The sequence below is a fragment of the Onychomys torridus genome, chromosome 16 (genome assembly GCF_903995425.1).
Source record: "Onychomys torridus chromosome 16, mOncTor1.1, whole genome shotgun sequence".
Taxonomy (NCBI): domain Eukaryota; kingdom Metazoa; phylum Chordata; class Mammalia; order Rodentia; family Cricetidae; genus Onychomys; species Onychomys torridus.
Window position 1 is genome coordinate 49,098,029 of NC_050458.1, and position 18,424 is coordinate 49,116,452.

The following is an 18,424-nucleotide window of genomic DNA, read 5'->3' on the forward strand; positions in this document are numbered from 1 at the left end:
TCACCTGCTCACAAATGACTTTACGCCTTTCGCTTCTTAGGGGGGCATTTCCCTCTAAGCTCCTGGTTCTTTAAATCAGATATTTGTGATGTTTCCTTTCTCATTTAAATGCTTTCAGGTGGGAGTCTCCAAGATCCAGGGCTGGGTTGAAAGGGTCTGAGCTTTTAAAGGGTACTTCCCCTTCTTTAGACGGCCATTGACATATTTGGAGATGTTAGTCCCTGGAAGCTGAAGGCCTCTGAGGAGTCCTGCCTGGGAATGTTAGAACAAGGCCTTGCCAGGGAGACCCTCCTTTAATGATAGAGGTTTTCTGTGGGTATGCCATTTACTACAGCAGTCACTGTTTATGTTGAGGCTGAAATATGTCTGGCACCCCCGAAGCTACCTTCTGTATTTTAATGAACTTTTAAAGAGCCAAATTCAGGAGCCAGCAAAATGGTTCTGAGGGTGAGGATACTTGCTGCCAAGCTCGTCAACCTGAGTTTGATCCTGGAACCCAAATGGTTGAGGGAGAGAACTGACCCCCACAAATTGTCCTCTGACTTCCACATGTGTGTGTGGCATGTGTGGGCATGCGTGGTGGGCACACATGCTCACCAAATAAATAATATAATTAAAAGAGAGTCAAGGGGGCTGGAGAGTTGGCTCAGTAGTCAAGAGCAGATGTTGCTCTTGTGGAGTTCCCGGGTTTGGTTCCTAGCACCCATATAGTCGCTTACCAAACCCTTTTTTGTTTTGTTTTGTTTTGTTTTTTTGTTTTGTTTTTTTTGAGACAGGGTTTCTCTGTAGCTTTGGAGTCTGTCCTGGACTAGCTCTGTAGACCAGGCTGGCCTCGAACTCACAGAGATCCACCTGCCTCTGCCTCCCGAGTGCTGGGATTCTGTAATCCCACCGCCGGCACAAAACCATTTTAACTCCAGTTTCAGAGGATCCAATGTCCTCTTCTGACCTCCATGGACATTGGGCATGCACCTCATACATACATACTTGCAGGTAAAACACTCATATACAAGATAAATCTAAAAATAAAAATTTTGTCAAATTCAGGAGTTCTGAATATTGCTTGCCCAGTAGTATTGGTCCTTTTGTTTGAGTGGTCAAGATGTATAAAGAGCCACAATTAAAATGGTTTGTCAAGAAAAAAAGGCAGCAGAGCCAGAAAGGATAAGGGGGCAGAGGGCACATGTTCCTAATACTTGGGAAACTGAGGGAGGACAATGGCTGAAAACTCCAAACCAGGCTAGGCTAGAGTGAGAACCTGTTTAAAAAAACAAACAAACAAACAAACAAACAAACAAAAAACTGGGCTGGGGAGTGGGCTCAATGGGCCAGAACACATGCTGTATAAATATGAGGACCTGAGTTCAAATCCCCCACACCTAGGTATAAAGCCAGGTGTGGTCATGTGCACCTGTAACCCCAGTGCTGTGGGGGCCAGACAGGAGGATCTGTAGGGCTCACTGGACAGTCAAACTAGCTGAAAATGGTGAGAAACCCTGCCTCAAGGAAATAAAGTAGACAGCAATACAGGAAGACACCTGATGTCCTCTGACCCCTGCATGCTTGCCTATAGACGTACTCATATTTACACAATACACTATGACACACACACACACACACACACACACACACACACACACACAAAACAAACAAACAAACAAAAAACAAGCAACAACAACAAAAAACCAAACAAAAATTCTAGCACTCAGGAAGCTGGGGCAAGAGAATCATTTTGAGTTTGAGGCCAGGCTGGGATACATTTATGATCCTGACTCAAAAGATAAAATATAAATAATGAAATAATTAATATAACAATATCAACAATAGAAAGAGGAAGGGATTCCTAGGAAGTCCGTGTTTAGTGGAGGCAGGATTCCTAGGAAGTCCGTGTTTAGTGGAGGCAGAATTCTGGAGATGGCTGGTGGTGTCGGTGCATGGTAGTATGAATTGCTCTTCATGTTTCTGGAACACTTAAAAGTGGTAAAGATGGGGCTAGTGAGATGGCTCTTCACCAGGTTAAGACACTTGCCACCAAGACTGATGACCTGAGGTCCATCCCTAGGACCCACACGGTGGATAGAGACTTTTCCTCTGCCCTCCACATGTGTACTGTGGTATATGCGTGCACACACATACACACAAAAACAAATACAAATTTAAGGGCTGGAGAGATGGATCTGTGCATGACAGCACTTGGTCCTCTTGCAGAGGACCTGAGTTCAATCCCTGTACCCACATAGTGGCACACAGCTGTAATTCCAGTCCCAGGGCATCCAATATCTTCTTCTGACTTCCATGGGTGCCAGGCACACACGTGGTGCACATACCTACATGCAGGCAAAACATTCATGCACATAAAGTCTAAAAACTAAAATCGTTTAAAACTGGTTAAGTTGGCAAACTTTGTATTCTGTGTCTCAGGGGCAGGTTGCTACCACTGAAAAGCAACCTTTGCGCCTCCCTGGCTTGCTGGGTGAGGGCCCTTTGTTCTGAATCCCTGGTCCCCTCCTGTGGGTGACTAGGGCATGGGCCTCTTTCCTTGAGCTCCACTGAGAATTTGCAGTGCAGGGTGGGGATGGTGAGGTGGGGAGGGGATGCTGAGGGGGGGAGCACTGCAGCTTGTGGGCATTCCCACACCCTCCTACACACAGGCAGGGTGTCTGTCCGCCCCACACATGCCCCAGAATTGTCACTGAGTTTCCTCTGCAGTTTGCAGACGGCGTGTACCTGGTTCTGCTTCTGGGCCTCCTTGAAGACTACTTTGTCCCCCTACACAACTTCTATCTGACCCCCGACAGCTTTGACCAGAAGGTAAGTGCCTTGTCTCCTGAGAGAGGCTCCAGCTATGCTCCCTGGGGTAGACAGGAGGAATGTCCCCTAATGCCACTGACCAGCTGCAGCCCCTCAGTATCCTTTAGAATGGGCAGCTACACAGCATGTGGGATTCAATCTGATACAGCTCCCTGAAGACAGACTAGGAAACCCCTCTGTGGCATGCAGTACATCCAAGTTTGCTTATTCATGTCTCCTCCAAGTCTTTCCCACAGGCTTGGGTTTTTTTGTTTTGTTTTGTTTTTGTTTTTTAATGACTCTGGTCAAATGCCACACACAGCCCTCTGAGTTGGCCTGCTTTGGGCACCTCCAAATGTTATGTCCCGGGGTGACACGTGTGTGGCTCTGTGACGTGCGCCTGCATGTGTCAATGTGCTTCTATTTTCCCTCCTGCCACAATAGGGCTTTTTTTTTTTTTTTTCAAATATTTACAATCGTCCCTCGGAATCTTCTGGGGACTGGTTCCAGGGCCCCCTCGGGTACCAAAACCTGCAGATGTTCAAGTCCCACATGTGAAATGTCATCTGAAGCCTACACAATTCCTCCTGTGGATGTTAAATCCTGTCTGGTGGCTTATATTACTTAATGCAATGCAAATGCTGTGCATTATTAACCTATCGACAGTGGAGGATGCTTGTTCAGAAGGCTGCAGTCCCCCAGACACTGTGGTCTGTGGTTTGTGTCATCTAAAGAGGGATGTGTGTGTGTGTGTGTGTGTGTGTGTGTGTGTGTCTGTATGCATGTGTATGTCTATGTCTGTATATGTATACATGTATGTCTCTTCATGGGTATATATACATGACTGTGTGTAGACATGTATGTATATGTCAGTATATATCTATATGTATATACATGTATATGTCTGTGTTTGTGTATATATATATGTGCATATCTGTCTCTATGTTTATGAGTTTATATGCATGTGTATGTATGTGTATTCATTTATATAAATATGCATGTCTGTGTATGCGGGTGTGTGTTTGTGCATGTATGTGTCCTCATATATGCCTTGTGGATCTATATATGTGTGTATGTATGTATGTGTGTGTGTGTGTGTGTGTGTGTGTGTGTACGAGCATACATGTGTATGTGAGTATATATGTGTATGTGGTGGGGCTGTGTGTATATATGCATATTTAATTTCTATGCTTGGTTTCCTAGACAGTTCCTCTTGTAGGATCCTCTGGATGGACCCCACACCACCTGGGTCCCTGTTATGCCCGTCTCTGTCCTTCCCAGGTTCCCCGCAGTTAGGTCTGCTCCTGAAGAGTTAGTACCTCACTTACGGGGACTTGGCAGAGGCCAGTCTGGGCTGCTTGGGATTCATGGCACCTGCCACTTTAGTTTTCCAAAGTGTGAGGCCCATGAGGCCTGGAGGCAGACTGTGCAACTGCAGCGGGAGCCAGGGGAACAGCAGGGGACAGGCCAGTGTTTATCAATCTGCCGGCTCCTGGCACCGAGCAGTCTGTCTGCTCATGGCCAAATGTCATTCCTATCTTGCCTGCAGAGATAGAATTGGGCAGATTAGAGAGGTCTTGGAATGCTGGAGTCCACACTGGGGATGGAAGGAGAGTGAGTGTTGTGAGGAACGAGCAGGACAGAGTTCATCAGGACCAGGGAGCCTGATGTAGTTGTAGAGACCAGAGGTCAGAATGTCTGGTGAGCAGGTCCCTGTGTATCCAGGCCCCCATGTAGCTATAATATCTCTGGAAAATCTTGTTTTTGTTTAAACTAATAAGGAGGCTAGTGAGAACTGTGGATAACCAGCAGACTGGGTTTTTGTCCAAACAAGGCTTTGCACAGGTGGGAGAAGCCGCACTCCTCAGCCTGGCTTTCTCCCTTTGAAACCAGGATGAACATCTATGCTGGCCACTGCCCTGGCCTGGACTAAGGCTTCAAGGATGATGACACACATCCAGAGGGCCCACCCATTCTCCAGGGAGACAGGAGGTTGGGATGTGGGTCCTCTCCTCAGGGAGGCATGAGGATTGGGTCCCTTTCTTATTTACACGTATATTTACATATATTTACACGCATTACATATACATTCGGACCTCTTCCTCCTGGGCATGGTGGTGAGGATCATCACAAATTATTACCACACCTCTATGAGCCTTGACCCACAGATTTGTCTCCTAGTCCTCGTGGCTGGGAGGGCCGTGCTCTGCACTGGGGCAGGGCAGTGTCTCTGATCAGCTCTGTGGCCTGAAGTTGAAGGTCCTTTACTCTGGCCCCGGGCATCTTGGTGACATCTTAAGAGTGCCAAAGGAGGCAGAGATTCAGCAAACAGAGTAGATGTACCATGTGCTCCCTCAAGCAAAACAGCAGCCTACATGCTTAACCAAAGACATTAGTCTGGGGATGTGGCTCAGTTGGTAGAATACTTGCCTAGCATACACAGGTCCTGGGTTCGATCCCTGGCACTGTGTGAACAGGCACGATAATAAACATCTATAATCCCAGCACTTGAGAGATGGAGGCAGGAAGGTTAGAAGTTCAAAGTTATCCCCTAGACCTAGTTTGAGGCCAGTCTGGCCTGAATGAGATGGTCTCACAAAAACAAAAACAAAAACAAAAACAACCAACATTAGGCTGAGGACTAGCTCAGTGGCAGCGCATGTGCCTGGTGCCCAGGAAACCCTGGGTTCACTCTCCAGCACTGGGGTGGAGGAAGCCACACAACCAGGCAGCTCAGACCCTGTGGGCTCCTGCCTTCTGTTAGTTCACGATTGACATTGTAAGGCAGATTATTGCTGGCATTCCTGGCTCACCCACAGTGGAGTGACAGACACTGTCACTACTGGAGAGACAGTTGGTCACTGTGAGCCCTCAGGCCTGTCCAGCTGGTGTCTGTGAACTTACTGGTTTGCTTCTCTACCTTCCCATCCTCCTCTGCTCAGGGCAGGTAGAAGCTGCACATGGTTTGGTTGGTCTTGACTCCTGTAGACTTTAAACAGGACAGAGAGACTCCTGCTTGGAGCCTCTGGCCATCATTAGCAGAATGGAAGCCTCAATGGAGTGTTCCATTGGGTGGGCAGGCAGATGGCTGGGGCTGTAACCAGAGACCTTCATGCTGGCCTTTGAGCTTACCTGAATTCCAACAGGATCCCCAATTGCCTCAAGAACAGTGTACCTACCTCACAGAGACACAGGCCTCCATGGACGCCCAGCTCTTTAGTTATCTGACAGGTAGCACAAAGTTGCCCTGTGCTCAGAGGAATGTCCAGAGCGGGGTGCCTTTGCAAGAGAGTTGTCTTCCCCAAGCCTCAGTTTCCCAATCTGTCGTGTCTCATCATGTGATAGATTCTGGCTCAGAGGAAGCACTTGGCTATCAACCCTGGTGGAGGAGATCTGTGATATGGGGAACAGAAACTATTAAGTTACGCCTAGTGGACTCCCTGTGTGCTTCCCCTGTGTCCTGGTAGGCTTTGTACAAAGGGAAGCAGCCAATTCTTCCTACACAGAAGGAAGGAATGTGTAGACATGGTCAGGTGGGGTGGGGGGAGCGCGGCCCTCATTGGCACTGACTCTGCTGCTGTCTTGTCTCTGGCAGGTGCACAATGTGGCCTTTGCCTTTGAGCTGATGCTGGATGGAGGACTCAAGAAGCCCAAGGCACGCCCTGAAGGTGAGACCCCGCCAGAGCAGTTCAGAGCATTAAAAGAGGGATGGGGAGTGGTGGGGGTGGGGGGTGGGGGGTAGGGGGGTATCAGGGCCACAGCCACAGACAGTTTTCTGCTACACATGTGGCAATGCAGCTCACAGCTCCTGAAATCCCTCCTCTTCAGCTGACTCTCTCTGTTTCCTCCTGCAGATGTGGTGAACTTGGACCTCAAATCCACTCTGCGGGTCCTTTACACTCTGTTCACCAAGTACAAGGATGTGGAGTGACAGAGTGGCTGATTCCCCCGGAACCATTTCCTAGGCAAGAAATATGGGTGTGTCCATCCACGGTCCCTGCTTTCCCAGGAGACACGTCCCCAAGGAGACCTCAGGCTTCCCATACCAGCTGTGCGGCGCCCCTCCTCCCTGCTCCCTGCCTGGTTTGGTGGTTGTGTTAAAACCCCTTTCTTTATGGTCCCCCAGCCAACCCGGTGCTTAAAACACCCTCTCAGGTTTGAGGCCTCACTTCCTCAGGAGATGGAAAAGACCGAAGCCCTTGCCTAGCCCTCAGCTGGAGAGGGCTGTTCACCTGCGCTCCAACCCGCGGAGCAATTGCTGATGGCAGGGCTCAGGAGCCCCGGCTCCAGGGACTCCACCCCACTTGTCCTCAGGAACCCCCTGGGCTGGGCTCTCCGTGGAAGCAGGGTCTTGTCTTAGTAAAAAGATCCTCACAGTTTTTCCGCTCCTGTCTCAGTGTCCCCGCCCCCCACCCCCCCCCCCCCCCCCACCCCATCCGTCTTGTGGTTTACTGGTTTTGACTGACCTTTTACGTAAACTCTCAGGACCCAGAATGCCTCGGGGCCCCGGGGGAAGCTGCACAGGGCATGTCTGGGGCTCTTGCTGGCTCTGAATGTGCAGCTTGAGCCGGCTTGGAGCTGGAACCTTTCATCTCTGAGGCCCCGTCAGGGAATGGACACATTTTTAGAGACTTTACAAAGCGGGTGGGTATTCACTGCTAGAGTTGCCTGACCACAGGCTACAGGCAGCCGGAATGGCAGAGGCTTGCATCTGGCGGCTCTGGAGGCTGGAAGTAGGAGATGGAGGTGCTGGCAGGGCTGGCTTCTGAGGCTTCGTTTTCACCACATCCGTTTCTCTCGGCCTTCACACCATCCCCTTTCCTGTGTTAATCTCCTCTGATAGGGAACCCATCCCCTGTACGACCTCACTGACCCCAGGACAGCCGCAAGGGCCCTGTCTCCAAATGCAGTCTCCCCCGGACACGCCAGGAGTAGGTTTGTGGGGCATGTCTCAGCGGCTAGTGGGGGCATAGGAAATGTCCACATCCTTCCTAGAACTCTGCTGGCATCCCCTGCAGCATGTCCTAGAAAAGAAAAGGCTGTTGTGCCCACAAGCCATTCGCCACCCATTCTTCTTGACTCTAGAGAGGGATGCCGTGGCTAGCTGGCTGCTTGTCTCAGGAACCCTACTTCTGTGGCTCACCCCGCTCCTATTCCTCCTACCTCCACACGGCCGCCCTCTACCTTGAGCCCTCAGCGTTCACGGCAGCTACAGTGAACCTCCCTCTTCTGATTCCCTCCTTGCCACGTGCGGACCAGGGCTGTGGAGCGAGGTGTTGATACCGAACAGCATGCCAACAGCGAAGTCCCAGAAACCAGTCCAGTGTCCTCCCTTGGTTCCGCTGTTGCTAAGCTGGGGATGGGCTTGGAACCATCCGCTCCAATGGAGGTGGCTTCCCAGCAGGGGGAAGAGATAATTAAAACGGCATTACCGTGTCTCCCTGTGGGATGCAGTGACATTCAAGAGCCACACTGACAAAATAGCCGGGACTGGAACGAACGTCTTGTGCTGTCTTCCCTACACGCTCAGAACCACAGCCGCAGCCGGGAGGCACCGGCTCCGCCTTGCTCTGCTCACAGGTGGTCTTGGCAAGGGTGTCTCACAGCCCTAGGGCAAGGGGCCTTGATGCAAAGGGTTTTCAGAGACCTATGATGCTGAGGGGGAAGGAGAGGGTTGGTCTGGGAAGGGCGGTGGTTTCCTGTGCATCCCTATCTGGAGGACATATGTTGCACTTGGAATCCAAGTGGGCTCCTTTGCCCTGCTGCAGGACTGCTGAAGCCAGGGTTCCCGGAAGGCGGGACCTTCCCCACTGTGGTTCTGAAATGCCAGGGAAGGGCTACCTTGCTGTCCTCTCACTGTGGAGGTACCACAACCTGGGCAGCAGCCAAGGTTCCTAGGCCAACTTCAAGACCACCTGCAAGGCTTATTTCACAGATAGCCAGTTGGTGCCCCCATTAATTTAGGGAGAGCTGTCCTCCTCCATGCCCTCAGGTAACCAGTGCCACCTCCTCCACCTTTCCCATGGCTCTCACTGGGGGCCCCCTGGAATGCAAATACTTCTCTTTGAGTTGTTAATTCAAGGAAGTTCTGGAACCTGCTACTGCTTGGGTCTACATTCTCTCCTGACATTTATTTGAAGAGAGGTCTGACCACCAAAACTCGTAGAAATGCCATCATCTGTCACCCCCCCAACCCCCTACCCCTCCCCCCCCCCCCCCCGCACCCTGCACACGGAATCACAAGGAAGGGTCAGGCAGGTCTGCACCTCCTCCTCCCTCAGGTCTGCAGGACAGGTCTGGGGTTGCTGCTCTCTGTCCTGCACCGATTGGCCTGTCCCTGGGTGGGCCTTCAGGCAGCTCTTGTTCCCCATTTACACCCAGTTGTGCAAGCCCTGAGCCCAGGGCCCCTGCATCCTCCTCGGCTCAACAAAACGGGATCTTATTTTCAAACAGCCAAATCCATCCCCCCTCCATGTTGGAGTGCTTTATTGTCTTTTTAATTGTTCGAAGCCAAGTGTCCTTTGGATTTCTGGATATTAAATAAAAACCACTAAACCCCCGGCTGTGCTTTGATCAGACCCTCCTGGCAGACAGCAGGGACAGCGTGCTTGCGACAGCTCAAACTCATGGTTTCCTGTGCCAGACATTCAGGCGGGAGACGAAGCTCGGGGTGCCGCAGTGTGCTCTGCTCTGACTTACTCTAGTAATGAGCCCGGATGCACCAGCTGGCCTGTGACTCTTTGGGGGGCTGCTTCTCACACATTCCATGTCCATTCTCCCTGCCCGGAGTTGGGGCTGCATCACTTCACATTGCCGGGCTGGCTCGAACTCTCCCTTCTGATGCGGAAGGAAGAGGCTGGTGAGAAGCAGAAGGGCTGGGGGCTGGGCTTCCCTGCTCTCTCTGTGGACAGAGTAGGAAGCCAAAGCCAGCCTGTGATGGCGACCTCAACTTGGCATCCCACACCCACTTCCATGAAGAAGTCCTGTGCCTCGGGTACATGTTTACTGGGAAGCCAAGAGTTCTATTTAGTTCCGGAGTAGCCTGGACTATTGAGTGAGACTTTGACTCAGAACAGTTTCTCCTATCCCCAAATGCCTAGCTGGTCTAGACAGCAAGTCAGCAATGTTATTTAAATGGACTAGGGTTGAGAGATGGCTCAATGGGTAGGGTACTTGCTATGTACTCAGGGAGACCTGAGACTGAATCTCCAGTGTTAAGTGCTGGGTGCGGCATTGGGAGTCCATAATCCCAGACCGCCTATGAGATGGGAAGTGGACAGAATCCCTGGAACCTGCCAGCCTGGCGACTCTGGTGAACACGGCAGGGAACAGCAAAGGGACCCTGCTTCCGAAGAGGTAGAAGGTGAGCGTTGACACTTGAAGTTGTCCTCAGACCGGCTACACACAGGCCACGGGTGCCCCCACTTCACAACAAAAATACATACGCACACACGGATTTTTTTTGTTAAGCTAGCTAAAAATGACACACTCTGGCTGGGAAGGATTTAGACTTCGGATGGGCTCGTGGGCTCCAGTCCAGCTTTGTTTTTTCATTGACTGCTGTTGGCTTCCTTTGCCTGAGCCTCCCAGTTCTGCGGGACAGAAACCAGCCATCTTCAGTACTGGGTCCCTTGGCGATGTGTCGTAATGTCTGGAGGTGGATCACTTGTCACAGCTGGGGAGGCTTGGCATACTACTGACACCCTACAGCTCACAGGACCACAAAGAATTAGTGTCCCCAAAAGTCACTGTGTCTGGGACACCCTGAGGTAAATTGTCAGCTCCTGGGATAGTCCACCTCGACTTTTTTTGTTGTTGTTGTACAGAATTTTTCTTTTACTATTGATGAAAAAAAGTTTTCTTCTTAGCAACTAGGACCACAGCTCAGTTGGTAGTGTTCTCAGGCTCTTGTTGGGAAGCTGAGGCAGGAGGAGAACCTTGAGTTCAAGAGCAGACCAGGCTACATAGTGCTAAACTCAAACCCCCAGCACTACATAGACCACACCTGCCTATAATCTCGGCACCAGCTGGATCGGCAATTCAAGGTCACCCTCTGCTGTACAATGAGTTCAAAGCTAGCCTGAGCTACATGAGAGACCCTGTCTGAGGAAAAAGTATGTGTGTGTTTGTGTATGTGTGTGTGTGTATGTATGTGTGTGTGTGTGTGTGTGTGTGTGTGTGTGTGTGTATGTATGTTCTAGTTTGCTTTCTGTTGTTGTGATAAACACCACAACCAGAACCAACTGGTTTCAGTTTACAGTTTACATGATAGTCCTTCACTGAAGGAACTCACCGCAGGAACCCAAGCAGAGCAGGACCCTGGAGGCAGGAACTGAAGCAGAGGCCATGGAGGAGTGCTGCTTACTGGCTTGCTTCCTTATAGAAACCAGGACCACCTGCCCTGGGATGACGCCACCCACAGTGGGCTGGGCTCTGCCACATCAATTACTAATCGAGAAAATGTCCCACAGGCTAACCGTAGGCCAGTCTGGTGGAGATGTTTTCTCCATTGAGTTTCTCTCTTCCCAGGTGGCTTTAGCTTGTGTCAAGTTGGAGGGGGAAAGCCTACCTTGCACATACTAGACACTAGCTTTTTGAGGCCAGCCCTGACATGTGACCCTTCAGGGACCTTCTGACTGGTGGATCAGAGCCGATGGAGTGGCCAGAGACAGCTGAGTTCTGGATCAGGAGACTGTATGAATGATTTCTGATGCATTAGGGTGACAGGGTGCAGCAGGGGGTGGTTAGACATGTATGGGAGCTCAAAGCCAACTCAGAGGAGGGACCAGAGCTGAGGGTTTCATGGGCAGCTCAGGCCTTTGTATCCCTTATCCCTCCTGGGCTGACTGTGTTGTCAGGCTCCCAGAAAAGCCTACCCAGTTCAGGAGTTCCTCCGCTTGTGTGGGGCCCCTCCTTCCTTTATAGCCAGTCTGGGGAATGGGGCCATAGGGAATTCAGGCAAGGAGGGGGCCACTTGCTCTTACCCATACAACCCTTCCCAGGCTAAGGGATGGTCAGTGCTGTCCTAGGACAATGTCTTACAGTGGGGAATGTGAAGCCCATTGTGCAAACCCCTGTCTCAGCTTCAGGAAGTTATCATTGCCTGGGCCAACAAGGGTGGTCTTTGCTCTGGGCAAGGTATGGGGAACCCCATGTAGGCACCAAACAGAGGAACTGTTTACTGGACATCTACTCCATGCCACACCTCATGCTACTTGCCCTGGGGTGTAGCAGAAGTGAGGACATGTGGAAGTCAGTTGGCCTGTTGTAGGAAGATAAACTAGGGCCATGTGGAAATGGAGTGTGGGAAGAGCATGGATAAAATGGACCATGAGACAGGCACCCAGTGAGGGAGCTGCAGCCAAAGAGGTAGTGGATTGAACCCCACACTTGTTGGGTCCCCATCCTCCTTACATTGCAGTGAGCCGCATGGCTCATCCCAGAAGCTGACACCTAAGGCAGAACACTTGTCACACTGCCTCTGAGTCACGTCTTCACATCTTAAGTACACGTCACCTTTGTTGAGCAATGTTTCTCAGAAGGCCTACAGGGACTCTGATGTGCTGCCAGATGCACTGGAGCCCTTCCCCCAACACACCAGGGCTTTACACTGTGTCAAGGCAAGTTTGAAACAGGCAAGGGATGGTGGTGTGGGCTGGAGGGACCTGGGCTCAGGGTGTCCTGGGCCTGGGGTGATTTGAGCATTAGAAGGAACATGATGGTGAATGCCTGTAATCTCAACACCAGCACTTGAAAGGCTGAAGCAGAAGAGAGGGGAGCCTCTACTACATAGTGAGTTCTAGGGCAACCTGGGCTACAGAGTGAGACCCTGCCTCAAAAGAAACAAACAGAAGATGGATATTAACTGCATGATAGATAGACCATTGATAGATGATGAACAGATCTCCATGCATATAACATCTTATCTCTACATAGTATCAAGCTTACAGAGAAGCTGCAGGAATTGTACGAGGTTCTCATGTTTACCGGATGTCTGTAAATGATGCTGTTCACACCACCGCTTTAATATATTCTGCTCCCTGTTTCTCCCTTCCTGTCTCTATTTCTTGGTATTTAAAAGTGAGTTCTGATCTATCCCTCTGTCATGTACCAATCAATTCATGTAATGTATCATCTATCTATCTATCTATCTATCTATCTATCTATCTATCTATCTATCTATCATCTATTCTATCCATCAATAATCTATCTTCTGTATCAGTCTATTATCTACCATCCACACCTGTCTATCTACCTGCCATCTATTTAAACTGATGACATGACCACTTCATGGTATGGTTAAGGGGAAGGTTTTTACTGTAGATAACGAGGGAGAGAACAGCCAGAGGATCTGGAAGAGTTCAGAGCAGAGAGACAGAAGTAGACTGAACACGGCCAGCAGACTAGACGTGGCCAGGGCTGTCTGTGAGAGAGGGGAGAATAGCAGGGGGTGGAGAAGGGAGAAAACACAGCCAGAGAAGCAGAGAGAAAACAGTGAGAATAACAGGTTATAGGAGGTTGAGTGTGTGGGGGGGAGGGGAGCCTGTGAGCTGGAGGGAGTTTAGGGTCCAGGAGGTGAGAAGGGCTGGGATGCCAGTATGGACTTTGAAATGTGTGACAGGTACTTATGATACCAGCATGCGTTTTGATATGCTGATCAGTGCCACAGGTAGCCATATGTTCCTTCTGCCAGAGGTAAGGAAATGACTCCTTTTGGTAGAGAGGAACTGGTTCCATAAGTTCTTGAAGAATGCTGGCCTTTATCTAACCTCCAGAAATCCTCCTATAGTCTAGATTGAGCCCATTTTCTCAATATTTGGACTGCCTTTTGGAGTTTAGGGAATTGTAGTTCCCTTTGGACTTGACAGCATTGCTTATCCTATCTATCTATCTATCTATCTATCTATCTACCTACCTACCTACCTATCTATCTATCTATTATCTATCTACCTACCTACCTACCTACCTACCTACCTACCTACCATCTCTCATCTATCTCACTAATTCTATCTGCCTACTATCTAGCTTGTTGTCTATCCATCCATCTCATCTATCTACCCCGTCCCGCCTATCACCTATCTATCATCCCTGTGTATCTACCCATCATCTCTCCACCTATCATCTATCCTTCCATCTTTGCACACATGTTGCACACTTATCTGTGCATAATGTCTTCCCCAATGCTATCCTGTGATATGGACTTAGTACGAGTATCTTCCTCAGGAAGTAACAACTGTAGCAGCATTATCGGCCCTGCAGATCTTATTACATTTGACCAGCTGTCCCATTGATGTTCATTGCCTGGAGGAAAATGCGAGCCCAGCTTTGTAGTTCTTGGATGCGAAGTGCTCTCAACCAGCAGAGCCTGAGCACTGCCCTGAGCCAGAATGAAGCTGTCACTCTGCAGCATCACCTGCTTCTCACTGTCACAGTAGAAGACCACCTGCCAGTCAAGCTTCCTCCTCCTCCTCCTCCTCCTCCTCCTCCTCCTCCTTCTTCTTCTTCAGTGATTAGATGCCGGAGACTTCCCATGAGTCCTCAGAACGAGCTGAGGGAGAGGCTGTCCCAGTCACCTGCTCATGAATTCCACATATGTGATCAGGGTCTGCTGGAGTGTTTCTCTCCCCATTGACCATGGAACATTTTGACTCCCTGGTTTTGTAGACGTCCAGATCAAATGACACCCAGTGTCTGGTGAACAATTCAGAGGCCATGGTTGCTTGGGGGTACTGTCTTAGTTTTGTTTTCTGTTGATGTGATAAAACATCCAAGATGGTAATTTACAGAGCATAGAAGTATGTTTGGCTCCTGGTTCTGGAGGTTGGGGAGTGAGTTCTCCAGCAGTGTTGAGATCTGTTACGGGACCTCCCAGGACAACAGGACAGAGCACATCTCATGGAGAGGCAGAGTAAGCATGCCAGCTTATGCCACCCTTTCTCTTACAGAGCCAAGCCTGGGAATCCCATCCTCAGAACCTCATCTAATCCTGGCTCCATCCTTTAAGCCCTGTCTCCAAGCACCATTAGCATATGACTAGGGATCAGGTCTCAACATATGAACTTTTGGTGGGGGACACATTTAACCCACAGCCAGTTCAGGCTTTAGCCCATCCTGGGACTGGTTGCAATCTGGGGGGCAGGGGAGCATGAGTTCTCAATAAGAGCGAGTCATGATGTCACTGGACACCACTGCACCCCACAGCTCTGAAACCAGGACTGATACTTCTCCACTGCCCACTGTCCATCATCCTGGTGCATGTGGTACCCATGGAACCTCCATGGCCCCGCTGGCTCAGAAGAGCCAGGTGACTGAGCTGTGGGTACTACTACTGCTAGGGTCAAGTGCAGAGCTTCTGATTCTGTCCCCACTAGGCAGCCTCGTGAGTGCAGAGGCCCAGGCATGGCATACTAAAGAGCCGCCATCACGGAGCACAGGGTCTCCTTCCTATCTGCAAGATCAAAAAAGATTCAGGCCTTGCAGTTTCATTTGGGAGGGGTTGTGCTTAGATTTCCAGACAAGTAGATCCTCAGAGGGCTATGGGGTAAGCATACTTGGACTTGTGGTGATACTATATTTGTAAACTGTGATTTTATTTGCATATTAATAAAGTTGCCTTGGGGTCAGAGCAAGCCATAGCAGAGGCTGGGCGGCGGCGGTGGTGGTGGTGGTGGTGGTGGTGGTACATGCCTTTAATCCCAGCACTTGGGAGGCAGAGCTAGGCAGATCTCTGTGTGTTCAAGGACACAGCCAGCATGGCTACACACGCCTTTAATCTCAATACCAACCATAGAAGACCTGAAGGTCTGTACAGACAGGCAGTGATGAGGAGGTCATGTGGCTGGGTTTATAACCAATGAGAAAGCAGAACAGAAAGTCTATAAAAAGAAAACACACAGAGAAGTAGGTCCCTTGCGGAGAGGAAAGACAGCAGAAGCAGTAAAGGGTAAGGCTCTCAGCTATTGCTCTAACCTCTTGGTTTTTAACTCTGCAACTGGCTCTGTGTTTCTTATTTAACAAGATGGTTACATCTACATGGACTAGCATACAAATGTCCCCACAAGGCATCTGGAACAGGGCCACTCACTGTTGCTATACCACAGGATATATACAAAGAAATAGAATGTTCAGGGTACACTGGATGGACAGATGAAGTCACTCATAGGTAGCAAAGATGAGACTGAACACTGCCTGCTCTGTGAGCAGTACATCAGTACACTACAAGCCATGTGTGGGAAGCATACTTGCTCTGACGTGCCCACTGGCTCCTATTGACTTAATAGCAACCATAAAGGGGAAAAGCTAGCTGTCCCTTGGATGAGGCCATCTCTGCTGCAGCTTCTGGGCATGAGAGTGTGCTGCTGGCCCAGCCCTGGATGAGAGTCCCACTTGCTGGCTGCAGGTGAGGAGTTGTGCTCTCTTAAGGAGAGCCCGAGGAAGTAGCTACAGTCATTGGAGTCCCCCTGGTGAGACTCCATCTCCACATGTCCCTGCAGAGGCAGGAAAGGTGATGAGCATCCTCAGAGCTTCAGCTCTGCCTTTTGCTTCTTCAATTTGGCCAAGATTGAGAGCTCAAGGCTCTGGCTTGGCCTTTTAAACAAATGCTTTACACACACACTCCCTGTCTTATGGGAGCAATCCATTCTGTGGACCCTGGTCTGGGATTGGGTTTGACTGTGACCCTCTGGTATGGTTAGCTGCACTCAGGGCTGCTGAGCTGGTTTGGATTTCTCTGCTATTGATTGAGCAGATCCTTAGTGGGTGGCCATCTGTTTGAGGGCTGGATCAATTGTCCACAGCGTGATGGCCCTGGGCTAGACCCTGCTGAGCAGGGTCTTCTATCCTAGCACAGCACCCAACCAGTTTCAGTGTTGGTTGGTAGAACTTGTTCCCTCCCTCCCCTTCATCCATGACCTTGGGTAACACCTTCCTGTGCCGACTCTTGCACTGACTGGCTGTGTGGCAAAAGTGACGCGGAAGGAAATTTGATGAGTCTTTGGGCCGCGTCTCCCCTGCTGGGGACGAGAGTGCAGTCAAGAGCCAGAAACCCTACTTTACAGGAGCCTGGGAGTGACACTGTTTTGGATAACCAGCTGCTAGCTGACCACAGATATGGGGAGAGCCAGTCAGGACCACCCTAGCCAGTCCAGACCTGGCCAACCTATTCAAAACCATACAGTAAAGAGGGGAGCAGTTGGGGTGAGCCTCCATTCAGCATCAACTCCCAGAACTGAACGGCTCTTGTGGCAGATGTACGCCTGGGGGTGGGAGGTGACAGAGCCTAGAAGGGAGGAGAACAGCCTTCCCTGGAGGACAGACATCTCAGTTGGCTGCTGCACTTTCCAGGCAGGGCAGGGTCTCTTTCTGCAGACCTGGGGCGGGGGAGGCTCATGGTTACGAGGCCCTTCCCGAGTGCACAGTGCCTTGCTTCCCCGTGGAGGCTTGGTGGCCTGTAGTTTCAGTCTATGTCACAATTTCACGTGTCACAGGCCGAGATTCTGCCTCCGTCTCCCAGCTGCATCCTCCCCGCAGCCCCAAGAGGATGGGAGCTCCTTCAGCGCCATTACTAGTCTCCTTAGTGTGCTGACCAGAGCTCAGCAGAGAGAGCAAAGCCTGGGCTGGGTGTTTTCATGTGCTAGACTCTCCAGGGACCACCAAGAGCGCGCTCACCGCCGCGTTGGAATAGACCCTCTCCTAGTATTTGTGCAGAAGCCCTCATTGAGCCAAGGCTATGGACTTAGCCACCCTTGGCTGCCAGGGATCACTGGGGATTGTGTCACCACATCTGTGGGAATTTCCAAGGACTCCTTTCTCTCCTGGCTACTGAGTCCTCATACTTCTAAATCTACCAAAGCAAGAAACCAACCCCAGACGCCCATTCCTGAAGATGCCCGGTCTGTGAGTGAGACTGAACCCATTCTTTAAGAATCCAGTTCAGTCCCAGAAAGTCCGCGGTGACCATGAAAGGCTCAAGGAGCAGCCTGCAGGTGGCTCCTGGCAGCAAGTGGTGCCTGCTGCAGAGCTGGCCTGTGACAGGAGCTGCTAGGGCCAGGAAGCCATGATGACCACTGCTCCAGCGTGTCCTGTCCACTGCCTCTTTGTGCCTATTCCTCTTCTGTGTCCTGACCTCTGTGGACCCCATTGCTGGGCTTTTCTTGGCCCTAGCTCCCAGCAGTGTTTGTCTGCTGTGGAAGGGGTTGAGGACAGAGTGGTGTATGTGATGGGTGTTGGGGAGTATAGTCCTCTTACTTTGCCCTCTGCCAGTCATAACGGGTGGCCATGCCTCTCTCACCCTTTCCCCAGTGGCTGCTTCTTTCTGGGCTCAGTATCCATCGGTTGCTTGCTCTCTGGCCTCCAGAGCCCCACCCCCCAATGAACTGGGGTACAGAGTCATCTCTTCTAGTCCACTCATCTGGTGCAGTGTCTCCTTCATGGAACCATGGGACACACTCTGGTTTCCACACTTGAACGTGCTAACCACACTACACAGCACTGACTGCTGGGCCATGATGCAGGGGCCAGAGGGCTCAGAAGCCACCCAGAACATTGGACCTGAGTTTGGGGCTGAGCTACTGTGCTGCCCAGCAGCGCGAGTCCTGGTCATGGCTGCTCTCCCTTTTCCTCATGAACCCTGCTC

The 18,424-nt window shown here is 50.7% G+C and overlaps 1 protein-coding gene across 1 annotated transcript in view; it reads left to right on the forward strand.

The window, feature by feature from the left end:
- Positions 1 to 7,171, forward strand: part of Parvb (parvin beta) — a 93,532-nt gene extending 86,361 nt beyond the window's left edge. The window contains exons 11-13 of the mRNA XM_036208762.1: positions 2,710 to 2,811; positions 6,386 to 6,458; positions 6,645 to 7,171. Coding sequence (XP_036064655.1) covers positions 2,710 to 2,811; positions 6,386 to 6,458; positions 6,645 to 6,721 — 252 coding nt within the window. The 3' untranslated portion in view covers positions 6,722 to 7,171. The remainder of the gene's footprint in view (positions 1 to 2,709; positions 2,812 to 6,385; positions 6,459 to 6,644) is intronic.
- The last annotated feature ends 11,253 nt before the right edge of the window (positions 7,172 to 18,424 follow it).